We start from the raw sequence: 15,005 nt of genomic DNA on the forward strand, positions 1-15,005 counted from the left end.
AAAGTCAAAATTCAAGGAGATATTTACTAATTTAGCGAAAAATAAATAAATAAATAATATATATATATATATATATATATACCGAGGAAGGGGAGAGGAACAGTTTCGTATATTTAATAGTTTATAATGCCTTAATTAAGTTAGGTTGATTGATAATAAATAATGAATTATAACTCTATATTAATTAAATTTGATTTGATGTTAAAAAGTTCTAGTTGAACCATATTTGGGTTTATAACTGATAATGATAAGAAATTTTTCGATGAGCTTAAAGTTATAAAAAAAATTAACACGTTTTCACCTTAGCCCACCAAACCACACGACACACAAAATTGAATCTACTTCCTTCGTAGAAAATACAACCAATGAACACTAACTATGCCCTCGAAGAATATAAGAAACTTTTATATTTTAGTTGAGTTATGTTTAAATTGACCTGATAAAAAAAAAAAAAAAAAAGTTGCATCTTGGGATTTGGGAAGTTCAAATTGGTACACACAATAATGGCTTTCAGAGCATTGATATAAATACATGAATGGCATCTTCATAGAAGAAAAAGAAAAGAAAACTATAACTTCACATGGTGTGTTCCTATATATACATTGTAGGAAACTAATATTAAGCAAAAACTATCCAACCCATGAATAAGGGGAAAAAGGCAAAGAATCAAAACAGGGAAGGAACAAACTTTGCAAACCCAAGGATGCTAAAACTCACCATGCCAATCTTGATGCTACAGAAGAGACCGTCCGGGAAACTGCATACCTACCGCTTAGGTTCGCTCAAGTTCTTCCCTTCGAAAAATTCTCCGAGCATTCTTTCGAGATCTTCTGGCTGGTACCTGACATACTTTTGGGGATTCTTTCCAACATCAACTAGTGGCCTGTTACAACAAAAGCAGATTTTAAGCAAACGTGACGAAATATCGTTACGAGCAGTTCTATGTGCAAGCGACCGCATATTACAAAATCGACAGAATGGCAGAGGACAACAACATGCTACAAGATTAAAACTACAACTAACTAATTTCAAACATGCCATAAATATTTCAATAACATCTATGGGAGAGATGAGGGATACACACCCAAAACGTTTTAGGAAGGATCGGTATGCAGGAAGTAAGACTTCAGCAACCGAAAGTCTTAGGGACTCCCGCAGCTCAGTATCGGGAACTGCCCATTGAGATTGTCTTTGATGCAGTTCCTCAAACTGCATATTGAACGTCTTGAACCTGGTCGAATAATAATACTCCAATTACAACAAAAGTATTATAAAAGATGAGTGAATTGATGACAGATTTAGTCACACAAAGCTATCATGACATAACCTGTCTTTAATAAGCGCCCTAGAAACTCCGCTACTATTTCCTCCATCTATACCAGGTACGCTGCCACCGCCGGATGAAGTTAACCCTTGAACAGAGAGGCATTGCAAAATCTGCAAGTTACCGTTACCTCATCTTCAGTATGTAATAAGACACAGGGTATAAGTAAACTGTCACGGCCCAAGCCCACCGGGCCGACCACTAGCAGATATTGTCATTTTGGGCTTTCCCTCAAAGTTTTTAAAATGCGTCTTCGAGGGAGAGCTTTTCACACCCTTATAAAGAATGTTTCGTTCTCCTCCGAATGTAGGATCTCACATAAACTAAGCTTTAAAGAAAATTCGCAAACTTTGGACCCCAAAGACGATTTGTTTTAGTGGGTTTAGTTGCTTTGCTTCTCTAAGAAGTCTTTAGCTTGCAACGTTTTAATTATCGACAAAAAGTATGTGTTTTTAGTCATTACATAAATATTTGATCACCTTTGACCAAGCATTCCTTTTATACTGATTTGCATGTTGCTGTACGACCCTCCTATGTCTCTGAACCCAATCGTCCCCGAGCAAATCCTTGGCTTCGGATCTAAAAAGACAATCATTAAATAAGTAACAAGTTTGCACAAGTAAACAAGTTCTGAAAATGGCACATATAAAGCATACCTGCGAACAGATCTAACTATATAGTGAATATTGTTCATGAGGAATAGGTGAGTCAAAGCAGGATCTCTGTAATGCTTAGATTTTCCGTCCAAATTAGATTGAAGAGCCTGCATAATTTGCATTGTGACAGTGGCCAGTTCTGAACTCGTTTGACCACTCTCTTCAAATTCTTGGAAAAGCTGCTTCAAGGTTGCTTGATAGCTGAAAAATTTTCAAGTGGAAATTTGTGGATCAACAAAAGCACAAGAAGAAATTGACTGCTCATCATTATGAATAAGATTAGACTCTCAAATCATGCATAAATAATCAAGCAATATGCATCACAATGTGAATTCCTAAAAATACCCAGAAATTGGCATAAGATTTACTTACTCAAATAGAAATTTCACATAATTAATCACATAGCTTGTTAAAGGATGAACAGTTCCATCTAACACCGCAGTTTTTGTGGCATCTTTTTCAACAGCTTCCTCAAAATCACTAAATGTATCCTTAGCTGTCTGTGCAAGCCGTTTGGTCAAACCCGATGCAGATTCCTTGATCTCACTGCACGCTTTACCCTTGAAAATTGTCTCAATCTGAATGAGTTTAAAATGTCAATCAATAACTGGATAAAAATACAGTAGGTCATTGGAAAAATAAAAGCTTAAAGAAAAATATATAGTAAGCTGGTTGTTTGTGACCGTGCGCCGGTCTGGGCTGGTCATTGAAATTATAATATAGCAAAGAAAAAATTAAAAGGAAATAGCAAGGTAATAGCCATACCTCGGAGTGAAGCTCTCGCATTATTTCATACATGTCCAAGAGTACAAACAACTTTTCTGGTGACCTCTTGCTTTTTGCAATCGCCTCCCCGAAACTAAATAGCACAGACACACTACTACCAGTAACCTCAGCAAATGATTGGTCTTTAAGCGATTCAAGGCCTTCAAATATTTGATCACAAACTTTTCGTTCTCCAGCAAACAACAGTTTGACCTGTGATTAAGCATAATATTTATTTGGAAGCTACAAGAAAAACTCATTAAACATTAAATATTATGTGCTTACTGCAATACGCATAAAATGAATCCAGTTCCCAATTTTTGCCTCTAAAACCTCCCATGCCATCTTCTGGACATCTTCTTTGCTAAGTTTTTCAACTCCCAATTTCCGTAGGCTTTCTTCCATAACGACCGAACGGGTATCCCTGGGCAAAAGAAGATATAGAGATAAGTTTCTCTCTTGCATGAATTTTTTTCTTAGAGATCGCTGATAAAGTCATTTAGGGAAGATGTTTGGGTTGGGAGTTTCTTTTCCGAGATTATGTTCCCAGATCTTAGTACTCTCGTCGTCTCTTGAACCATACTATTTTTACTTCAAGAAGAAATGTCGATGATGTAGAAATAGATAAGTTTCTTAATTGGGGTTTTTATAAGCTCCTTCAGATATGGTTTGGCCTTCAGCACACCAATATAAGAATGAAGATGCAAAGGAGCACACACAAAAAAACAGTCAAGCCACATTTACAGTTACAAATAGTATTAGAAAAATGGAGCTTCATACCTGTAGACTTTTAAAATTTGTTGTTGATGACCGGCTTGAACCATTTGCAGTGATAAATCGTGCAGCAGTGGCAGAACACGCGGTGGTATGAGAGTGGGAGGTGTGTAGACAGCATTCTCCAAGTTATTATCATGATGTGCAGAATGATGATTTGAGGAGGGATTCTTTCCACCTGAATCATGACCAGGAGATTCTGAAGATGGTTGCAACGATTTTGGCAGGCAATCGAAAAGACGTTCAGGCTCCACAGGTTTGCTGAATTGCCCCCAACAATATTAAGTACTTAACGCATAAACATAAGCTCCAGTAATATGTGCTACCCATATAGAGAATAGCAATAAAAAATATAGAAAAATAAAATAAAATTAAGGGGAAAAGGTTAACTTCTAGAACCCTTCATACCAAGTTATCTATTCTCATTTCTGAATGCATACAAACTGTCTGCTAAAGAATTTAACATAATTTTGTAATTCATCAATTGCCCTAAGACAACCCTCTAAATCCTCATGTGTCCCTTTCATGTATATTTGCTTCTTTTTTTCACTTGAAGATACATACTTTTTTTTAATTGTTTGCAACCAATGAAAACTAAAGATAGAAGTCGATGGAATATCCTCCCCCTTAGGCATAGGGACTTCTCATCCCCAAGGCCCTTCGGCTGTTTTTTTTTTTACATTTTTGACTATGTGTGTAACAGCCCAAGTCCAAGCCCACCGCTAACAGATATTGTACTCTTTGGGCTTTCCCTTTCGGGCTTCCCCTCAAGGTTTTTAAAACGCGTCTGCTAGAGAGAGGTTTTCACACCCATGTAATGCTTCGTTCTCTCCCCCAACCAATATGAGATCTTACAAATATGGGATCTTACAAAGTGAACAGAAAGGTGAAAAAAAAAACATGGAAATGGAAATCAGTGAGTAAGATTTTGTTGTTGTTTTTTTTAAAAAAATAATGAAAAGGCTAACAATCACAGAGAAAAATGAAAGAGATTTCCGGTGGTTTTACAACTAACTTTTTGTTTGAATAGGAGAAATGCTTTGTATTTCCGAAAAAAAAAAAATCATTAGTCAATATAAAGCATTCTTATCATGTATGCAGAATTCTACCAAAAATAAATAAATAAATAGAAACCTGTAGGAAGATAATAGCTGTCTGAACTCATCTTCCAGCTTTGAGATGGCCTTTGCAAGCAGATTATTTGCCTGGTTAAGCACTACCTCGTTGCCCTTAAAACCTTTATGGCCGCTAAAGAATTTGATATTGTTTCTTAATAGACCAATTGCCCCGAGATAACTTTCCAAATCCTCGTGTGGCCCTCTAAGTATTTTCGTCTCTGCCTGCACACCAGAACAATAGTTTATAAGCAAGATGCAAAACAGGTCATACTAAGACACAGTCAGAGGTATGTCCAGATCTTCAACATTAAGACCTAAGAAAGAATTCTCTTGGACTATTACAATTTTTAACCAGAAATTGTTACTTACTAATTGAAAGAAATTCTAATGCATAAAAAAAAATGGTAAAGATTAATAACACCACTATTAATTGTTTCTCATACTCTTGCTTCTCAAATTCTGTTGCTAAATAACATGCCTAAATAACAGAAAAATTCTAAACTACCATGCATGACCACCTGTGCATGCATCACTTGATTCACTCAGCTTAATCAAATTGTATATAAGGTGTCAAAAAGGCTAAATGAAGAGAAATTTCAATATAAAGGTTCAAAAACCTTCCTTTTTTTTTTTTTTTTTTTCTGAGCAAGAAGACGTTTTTGAACCTGCCCAGGATTCAAGAACTATAAGGAGACAGGATTGTGGTTACATCCCAGGGGAACACAAAGGTAATTGGTAGGGAGAGCACCAATCTACACAGCTATTCCCTACCTGAGTAGAATTTTTTTTTACCATCAGCAGATTAAAGATAAATCCTCAACAAATCCCATAGACATTCACGACAAACTAACTTGATAAGGACGTCAACAACCACAAGGAATCGGGATAAAGAATCAACTTGCTTATACCCTAGTGGCAAAGATCTCATCCAGACTTACTATTAACCGAAACAACTGACCTAAGACGCACACAATATCTCCTCTTAATCCCAAACCCCATCCTCTGGAAACTTCGTCAAGAAAGCCCCAATGGACGTAGATTTCTCAAAACCAAAAGGCACCCCTCATTGGTAATTAGATCCTCATTCATAACAAACTTTTTATAATCAATTTACATTTCAAATAATATAGTTTCGAATGGAAAAATAATTCATCATTAACAACGTAACTCTTTTGCTCGTTCCTTGGGTATGATTCAAGGGTAACCCATGCATCTTGATTAAATTCTCTTATAAGATTTATTGAGTACAATAAGCGCCAAAATACACACACACACAAACACACAATTTCTTGCCATCATATTATTTACGGAGATACTGAATTGAAAGATATAAAAGAGTTGTAGGTTTGATGAATAGCAAATTCAGCAGCTTCGAACTTTTCTCATATCACATTGGACATTAGCATTCTAGGTTTGATATTCAGTTATACTTGGCATCATTTCCCTCATCCACCCAACCAACCATAATTAGTACATTTGGTATCAGCTTCATATGGTTGTTGGTTACGGATTGAAGCTTTTTTTTCTTCTATAACAAAAATGGGTTAAAGATTTCTAAGCTCGTACAAAACTAAATGGATGCAAAAATAAGCTAGTGAACTGACAAACTCGAAGTATCAAAAAGACCAACCTGACGAGAGAGATCAAATTGTGCTAAAATAACCTCCGCAGACTTCAAAGTCTTGTCAATGTTCTCGTGAGCTTTACGAATAGAATTGGTTCTGATCTGCAAAATCCCCAAAATAATTAAAAACCTAAACAGTAAGAATCAAGGACCGAACCAAAACACCACGAAAAATACGGGAAATAGACAAACCAATGATCGGGCAGACAGATTAGACTAAAACAACAACAACAGCAACAAAAAGCATAAACGGAAAAACCCGGATCTGAAGTTCGATTCTCAAGAGAACAAAGAAGAGAAACCAAAATGGCAAACAAAAACGAACGATTCTCGCATAGTAAAAAGAGAGTCAACCGATTCAATTGGTCGGAATCAACCAAGAGCCTCGTACAATTTCTCGACAAGGAAACATTTCATCATCCTCCCCCAACCTTTTTCGAGAAAACAAAACAGAAAGCGAACCGTGTAGAAAGCAGACCTGAGTAGGGCGCATGGCGGTCTCGAGAGCTGAAAGACGGTGATCAAAGGAGCCGAGAATGGAGACGACGTTATCAGTAATAGTTTGGCTCTTTTGCAGTGATTCTCTCATCTTCGCCGCTCTTTCTCTCAGAAAATCATCGCCCAAAGTTGCAGGCACCCCCATCGTCGGCTTCTCTCCGTCTTCCTCAGCTCCCCTGAGTTCTCCGAGATCACTGTAGCGAGAGAGAGAGAGAGAGAATCAAATTTGATGGCCTTGAAAATGGAAGAAAATGGAGAAGTTTGACATTAAGATGGTGGGCTTTGACAGGTTGTATTGTATCTGTGCAACCGAACCATCAGGCATTTCTTCTTACAGACAAAGTCTTCTAGACTTGCCTTGACCCTTTTCCATTGCTTTCCCTCGTTTTTTATTTATTTATTTATTTTCTTTTTCTTTTTAATTTTGTGCAATGTCCTCTAATTTTTATTACAAATTTTAATTTTATTTCAAAATATGTATTAAATCAGTAAACTTCCATAAATTTCCATTTATTTGGCAATTTTTAATTATCTTTTAATTACTAAATTTTATATATTACACTGTTTTCTAATCAATTTGAGGATAGTAAAAAAAATATTTGAATAAATTCATCATTTATTTAATATTTTTCTGAGCTTGTTAACTCCAAACTTTCAATTTGATTGCAATTTTAGTTTTTAAAAAGTTCAATTTTACTTTTTTAATAAGTTATTTTTTAAAATATTATTAAATAATAAATTTTGATAAAGTATTACCTTCATTAATTTATATACTTGGTGAAGTTATTTTTGTGTAAAAATTTATTTGATCGAAATTAATTAATTTATGAGAAAATGCACGGCTTTTTGTTAAAAATAGTGGAAACTATGGTAACATTTATTAAATTTGGAATTTAATGGGATGAAATTATAATTTTTATGTTTAAATTAATATAAATAATATTTTACACAAAAAAAAAATGAAAAAGAAATATGAAATATTATAACGGAAAAAGAAAAATGAAGCGCGAAGCATTGGATGAACGACACTTTTCTGATCGTCATCCATGGAAGCTCCTCCCGAAGGTTACCGCCAAAACGTTGCCATTTGCCTCATAAATTCTTCCAAAAACCTTATTCTCCAAACCTCTCTCTCTCTCTCCAATTCTCCACTTATAACACTAACCTAACTTTTATTTTATTTGTTTACACTATTTATGCTTACTATTAATTTTCGACTCGTAGGTAAGACTCCTTATCGGTCAAATACGGCTCGTTTACTAAACTCTTTGGTGGGTTGAAGTAGCACACAACCCAACGGTTAATGAAACTCGTTGTCTCTAACTTCGCACACAGCGCATTGGTCTGAAGTTTTATGGAGATCTTACATCTCACATCACAACAAGCTCGTAAGCATAAACTTAAATCATACATCTTGCACTCTAATCATGAACTTCTAACATGCTCACTTTTTATGCATGCGTTCACAATAATTGTTATTTAACTCAAGCCATTTACATACGCTAAACATTTGCTTAGCTCCTAATCACATGGTCAACGCTTTATTTGAATATAACAAGTTAAAAGTTGTTTATGAACTTTGATATGCTACTTGATCAACAACTCATTCTCTGTCATAACTTGCTCAGACTATGGTAATTTTAGATTTATATTTAATAACTTAAAAGGTTAGTATAAGTCAATATTAATTAAAAAAAATAGGTCAAAATGAGTCGAACATGAAAAATATTCAAATTTGAAGACATAGACATAAAATAAATAAATACAAAGAATATAAAGGAAAAACAAGTTTTATTTGGAAAAGAAATTAACATTTTTTATACACGGTACATCAAACAGAGTATTCATAGTGTAACAGTCATCATCAACCCTCTAGTTTAAATAAGCATTTCTTATGCTTTTTTTCATCATAATTATTTTAAACTAAAAGTAAGAGGGTTTGTTCAGATGTATGATTCAAGTTTTTACCAAGGGAAAGTTGCACAACGACGCTGACTTGGGAGGAGAAGAAAATGCTTAAATTCCTCATAGCTTTGAAGATAAGCGGCTCAAGCAAGCTTCAATCGATCCATGTGGTTCGTCTGTTGGCACATACACATCATGCTCAAACTGCACCACAAAAATAACACCACTCATTTCTTTTCGATGTCTACAGTAAAAAGTTCCCTAGTTTAGCTAGCATGTCCAACACACGAACACTCGGCCACTGCAACACTTGTTGGATGATCGTTAGCACAATGGATGTGTTAGACACTAGTTCGCATATAGGTCAACATTTGTTAGACAAACTACACTTAGACTTCGAATAAATCTCATTTTTAAGCAGGTAAATGCATAGCTTATAGACTTCAATTTTTCTTCTTCTATAGATATAATATATATTATAACAAATGTGTCCTTCATGTGTTCCTGTCATGTCATATTCGTGTCTAATATCCATATTCATATCGGTGCTTCCTAGGTAGAATGTCTCTACTCAGAGTAATAACTGGTAATTGACGCATGCAAGATATGAGATTATGTTTCAGATGGCAAGTTCACTATATATGTTGGCCTGATGGTTGCAGAGTTGCAAAGGGATTACCAGACAGCAGCCTAAACCTCTTCAATAAATACGGAAAAGGAAAAGCTAACCTCTATAAGCAGACTCTTACCTTAACGATAGTCCGATTATCTTTTGTTGATATGTTGGCAGGTAAGAAGTGGAGATTTGGCATTTTCAGCCTCACTGATGATATAACATGGACCCTGAAATAGTGGAAATCCAAAAATCATTTTTGGAGAGATTAGAACATTTGTGGAAGTTACTGCGATTGGGCATTCCCGTGTGTGCGTGTGCGTGTGCGTGTGCGTGTGCAAGTGGGAGAATGAGAGAACGAGAGAAAGACCTGCTGAGGACATTCTTTGCCATTTCATAAAGAGTGTATTGAACAGATGGGCTATAAACTCCCTCTTTTGGAGGACCAAAGAAGGTGTCAACTAACAGTTTTTTCACATCAAGGTATGTTTCCGTGAAGAAACACTGCCTTTTAGGAATGCTATAGAGAGAATCAAATGAATACCTGCATCGAAGTGTATAAATTTTGTTTGTGAAACCAAACAGAAGCAGAAATACTAAGAAATTATTGTTCTTCCATCTCTACAATAATAAAGCAGAAAAACCAGAAGCTATTTGAGATGTGTAATATTTCTCAGTAAAAAGTCCGATCAATATAGAAAATATACCTCCATGAAGCAGACATCTCGGTGGCCAATATCCTCTCTCGTGTCTCAGGAAGAGCTGTGTACCTATCCCTATGAAATCGCTCAAAGCCCGACTGCTCACATGATGAAGTTTAGAGAGAGAATCAGTAGAAACATAAGATATCTAAGCTTGCATGTACAAGTAGCAGGCTTCCTGCGATTATTGTCTGCTATGTATTCTACAAGTTGATCAAATGCCAACTCTTCATTAAAAGGACGTGTTACCCCCGGATACACCATCCTCCTCGAGTTAGATCAAAGATAATCATGAAAGCGAAGTAATTTAAATTAAATGGCTTTCAGATAGTAAACTCAAAATCAGAAAGATCAAAGATCATGAAGAATTCAGGGTATATCAAAATCCGACACTTGATATTTCTCAAATTAGTTGCTCATAATGCCTGAACCGCAAGGAGAATCTCCAACTATATATGAACACTACTGCATGCCCTTGGATAATTTCAGGGTACTTCTCTTTAAGTTTGAATAGATTTGGATATGAAGGGTGGATTTTGGTTTCGAAATATTTAATGCTTATAAATAATAAAGAGAAAATTATGCAAAACAATTATTCAAATGAGGTAGACTATGCAGACGTGCATTAATTTACTAAAATGAGAAAGCAGTAAATATGCATAACTTAAGCTTGCATGAAAAAGATTGTGGAGATCTATTGTATTTAGCATCGAAAAGTTCATAAACAAAGAACTTTGTGACAGGTATATAAATAATAACTCGGCCGTAAAATGGAAAAAGAGAAAAATAGTTCAAATGGGTTTTGAATATGTATTTAAAAGAGACAGCCTTACTTGAACGCACATGATTTGTTGTATAGGTTGTACAAATGTGTCCTTGAGTTCTAAAAATATGTATCTAAAAGAGTAGGCTTACTTGAGTTGTCTTCAGCACAGATAGTCCCTCTATACCAGAGCTCACTTGTAAAACACCCGACTTCTTAAATATCACCTCGGTAGTGTGCTTTTCAGATCCAAGTTTGAAGCCTTCAATAAAAAATCAAAATTAAAGAGAGAAAAAAAAAAAGATGAAAGAAAGAACTCTGGAAACAAGTGGCTATTATTTAGATTCGAAAAAATACCCACCTGCTCAATTTTGTTACAATAAACTAAATAGGTTTATCATAATAATGTGCATTAAAGCAAGAGGTGCAAAGAAAATTTTACTGGAATAAGTCATCTGCTTCATAAACAAAAATCTAAGATACAAAATTTCAATTCTAAGTTATTTCTTAGAAGTACATAATTTAAAATTTAGAACTGGAAGACCAAAAAGAGGAAAGGATGTCAAGAATTTTGCACTCTCATAAAAACTAAATATATGGTTGTATGCATAATATTCTTTGATATCCCTCGAATCTAATTATCTATAGTTAGGCAAACATGAAAATTTCAAATAATAACTTTTTTCTTGTTGACTTCACCACCAGAAGACTCTCATCAAGGATCCAAATCCTTTTTATCATCATGGGAGGAGGCAAGAGAAGAACTCACTTGAAAAGGGGTGCAACAACTAAAGTTCACTGAGTTCACAATCATTTAAACTCCTTATAAAAAAGTCATTTAAACTCATTCGGAGATTCCAATTTGCAGACAAGGAAGATAATTTTAAGTTCTTTAAACTAAATATTTCAACATCGAAAAGATTGAATGTAATGATAAAAGTTGTTTTCAGAAAAGAGGTTTCTACAGTTCATCTATAATAACTAAGAATCATTCACTGGTCAGGCTTTGCAATGATGAACAGCTAACCATGGTTGTGTGGTTGACCATTGACAGATACACGCTCCCACGACTTTTCTGCAATCTTCACTATCGTGGTAGTAACCTGTAAAATGAATTACACATATTGGAGAACATCTCTGAATTTATTAACTTTTAGCACCGACTAATAAAAAAAAATATACCAAAGGATGTGCCAATTAATGTATTAACTTTTAGCACCGTCTAATAGAAAAATATACCAAAGGATGTGCACCATGTACAATGACGAGGGAAAACGGATATGAGCAGAAGAAAAGAAGAAAAACGAAGAAGTTCGAAGGAAGCAGGCAACGTCATTTTCTGGAAGTCGGTGGTACATAGAAGTTTACTCAAGTAGTTCATGCAGCTGGAGAACATCTCAAGGGGGCATGTCGGTATGAAGAACGAACAAAATGCTATGGACGTATTTGATGCATGTTCGTATGACTGAGCAATTTTTACCACTTCAAGATAAAGGTTTTTTATTCAGAAAGCAGGTAGGTAATCCACCAATAAGAACCTCAAGTTAAGCAGAAAAATCATCACTAATAATAGGAGCTTGACGACACGACATTTTCAAGAATTGTCCACAATTTTTCTATAGGGCTAAAAATGAACTAGTCCAAACTGCAAAAACAATGATTCCACCTGAACAGCAAAAAAACTTATGTGATCTTTGTGAAACCTGAGGCGTATCAAGTAAAAACACGAACAATGAGTTCCCAGATGGATCTGGATTGTTCAGTGATACTTTTTTTCTTAAATTTCTGTTGTGTGAAAAGATCTGCTATGGTGAAGGCACAAGCCAAGCTAGCTACAATCAGCAAAGTAATATGACTTTGATATAGAAGGGTATGGATCTTGCAACTTCCAATAAAAACATGTGATATTGATATTCTAGAACTGGTTAGATGATCAAGCAAGAGTTTTGAAATGGAGATAACTGTTTCTTTCAATACTTACCCGCTCCGTATAATGTGTATACCTAGATATGGAGCGAGCAAGAAGTCATTTCATGTGAGTGTGCTGGGTAGATAAAAGATAAGCCCACTAATGCCGCTAACTATGTTGAATTTACACCAATTAAAACTCCCACAAAACCACAACTTCTGATTTCACACAAATCTATTTACAACTTCAACTGTTGCCAACCTCCACAGGTGTCAATTACGATAAGAGTATGAGTAATAGTATTAGAACCAAAAAAGAATGGGGTTTACCTGCTTGTAAGATAATGTGAAGTGCTTAGCAAGAAGAATTGCAAAATCCTCCACTGAAAGTTGATCAGAACATTCCTTGGCTTTTGCGTATACCTGAATGAAATGAAATCCATTAACTATTAAGTGTAAAGCGATAAACAGTAATAGAATTTAAAACAATAAGAGTATGAGTAATGGGAATAGAACCAAAAAAAGCAAACGTGATCCACTACGATTATGACAGAAAGGTAAAAATAGTCTCTCGTCAAAGAATCCCTTCCCACCATGTTTTCCTTGCGGCTGGACTAAAGTTGCTCAATTTCACAAATATCTATAGCCAACATACCTATACTAATTTACTTGAGATAGAGGTTCAAATCCCCATACTAACAAAAGAAAAGTTGCTCGATATTCTTTCACTCAAAGCATCAACCCATATCGATCCACTAAAGTAAATAATAAGGGCAAGAAAAGAAGAAGAAGAAGAAAAGAAACAGATCGGGCAGAGCAGAGCAGAACAGCAGAATTATTTTCTCCTACGATTGCAAATCTCCAGATCCTGCGCGACTGGTCTAAGTTGAGCAATAAATTTTTTAATATCTACATACCAAACCTGAAATGAACAGATTCTACCACTAACTATTACTTATGCAACAAATAACTCAACCAAACAGCCGGAATTAAGGAAAAAGAAAAAAACGCGCGCGCGCGCGCCCCCACACACACAAAGAAGAAATACTACTCCTCGCTTTTCTGTTCCTCTTCCTAGACTCACACAATCAGGTTCACAAGAGACACAACAATCAGATCATAAGTGCAACAATGAGTACATTAGAAAACAATTACAGTGTTCTTCATAGTATCGGTTGCAACGATGTCGGAATTATCATCGCTGACGTACGCGGCGGCGCAATCGGAAAGAAGACTGATGCCGACGTTCCATTCAACGAAAAACTGGCGGCCGTCTTGGTTCCGCCAAACCCGAGCCACTCGCACTCGTTCCTTGCCGTGCCTCTGCTCGAAGTTCAAGCCGTTCACTACAACCACATCATCATCGAGCGCCATGAATATGGCCGGAGATCAGATTTGTGCTGTTGAAGGAGTTGATTTGACAATGATTTCAAAGATGGATTTAGCAGAAGAAGATCAGAACTTGTTTTTCGGTGAAGAGACGTCCACGAGTTGGAGTAGTTTATATAGAAGCACCATGGATCCACGCTCATGCTTATCGGTAAAATAAAAAGCGCCGATCTTTACAATAATTACTTTTAAAAAAATTAAGCTTATAAATGTTTAAAAAATTATTTTTAAAGTTTAAAAAACTTATTTCCATTTTTTTAATTTGACTAGAAATTAAATATTTTCAAATTTTAAATCAATTTCTTAACTTTAAAGACATTTCTAATAATTAAATAAATTATAAAACAAAAACAGAAACAAAGATCGTCATCTTATACCGTCTGTTATAACATTATAAAATTATAAATAAATTAAAATTTATCATATTCTCGAGAATCAAATATATACAGATTTAAAAGTTTAAGAACTATTTTTGTAATTTAACTAAATTAATTCGTTATGAATATAATAATATTATATTATTTATTGTATTAAGAAATCTAATGTTTATATTTTGAATTTAGTTAATATTATATTACAATTGGATTAATTTGATTAATATTTTATATTAATTATTATTATTATTATTATTATTATTCCTTTTAATGATAAGTTTTCCCTTTTAAGTTTTAATTATTTAATTTCATTCAAATTTAGAATTTCAAGGCAAAAAATAAAATAAAATAAATTCAGAAAATTATGTTTCCAAATTCAATCATGTTTGTTTTGAAAAAAAAAATTATATTCTTTTTTTTTTCCTTTTTTAATTTTAATTTAATTTGATTTATTTAATATTCCAATCGATTTTGGATGGTTATTATTTAACCTTTTATTGCAATGTTTGATGATTACGCTAAAACAAAAGCGAAAGCTTTGATTACGTAATTTATTTTTAATACATAAATAAATTAAATAAATATTTTACATA

General features: G+C 34.6%; 2 protein-coding genes across 2 annotated transcripts; both read right to left on the reverse strand.

Moving 5' to 3' along the window:
• Window positions 1-452: 452 nt before the first annotated feature.
• LOC111792512 (exocyst complex component EXO70A1) lies at window positions 453-7,085 on the reverse strand. The gene is made up of 12 exons (XM_023674033.2): window positions 6,740-7,085; window positions 6,268-6,363; window positions 4,654-4,859; window positions 3,526-3,780; window positions 3,031-3,169; window positions 2,746-2,958; window positions 2,353-2,558; window positions 1,981-2,181; window positions 1,804-1,903; window positions 1,328-1,437; window positions 1,085-1,231; window positions 453-883 (listed from the first exon to the last, which is right to left on the reverse strand). The coding sequence occupies exons 1-12, from the start codon at window positions 6,902-6,904 to the stop codon at window positions 766-768; spliced, it is 1,956 nt and encodes a 651-aa protein (XP_023529801.1). The 5' UTR covers window positions 6,905-7,085; the 3' UTR covers window positions 453-765.
• A 1,448-nt stretch (window positions 7,086-8,533) lies between these two features.
• Window positions 8,534-14,140, reverse strand: LOC111792556 (uricase-2 isozyme 2). The gene is made up of 8 exons (XM_023674067.2): window positions 13,805-14,140; window positions 12,980-13,072; window positions 11,769-11,844; window positions 10,894-11,003; window positions 9,985-10,076; window positions 9,648-9,821; window positions 9,414-9,507; window positions 8,534-8,868 (listed from the first exon to the last, which is right to left on the reverse strand). Exons 1-8 carry the CDS (start codon window positions 14,021-14,023, stop codon window positions 8,785-8,787), a joined length of 942 nt encoding a protein of 313 aa, XP_023529835.1. The 5' UTR covers window positions 14,024-14,140; the 3' UTR covers window positions 8,534-8,784.
• Between the last annotated feature and the right edge of the window lie 865 nt (window positions 14,141-15,005).

This window comes from Cucurbita pepo, chromosome 1, assembly GCF_057944985.1.
Source record: "Cucurbita pepo subsp. pepo isolate OVF chromosome 1, ASM5794498v1, whole genome shotgun sequence".
Lineage (NCBI taxonomy): Eukaryota > Viridiplantae > Streptophyta > Magnoliopsida > Cucurbitales > Cucurbitaceae > Cucurbita > Cucurbita pepo.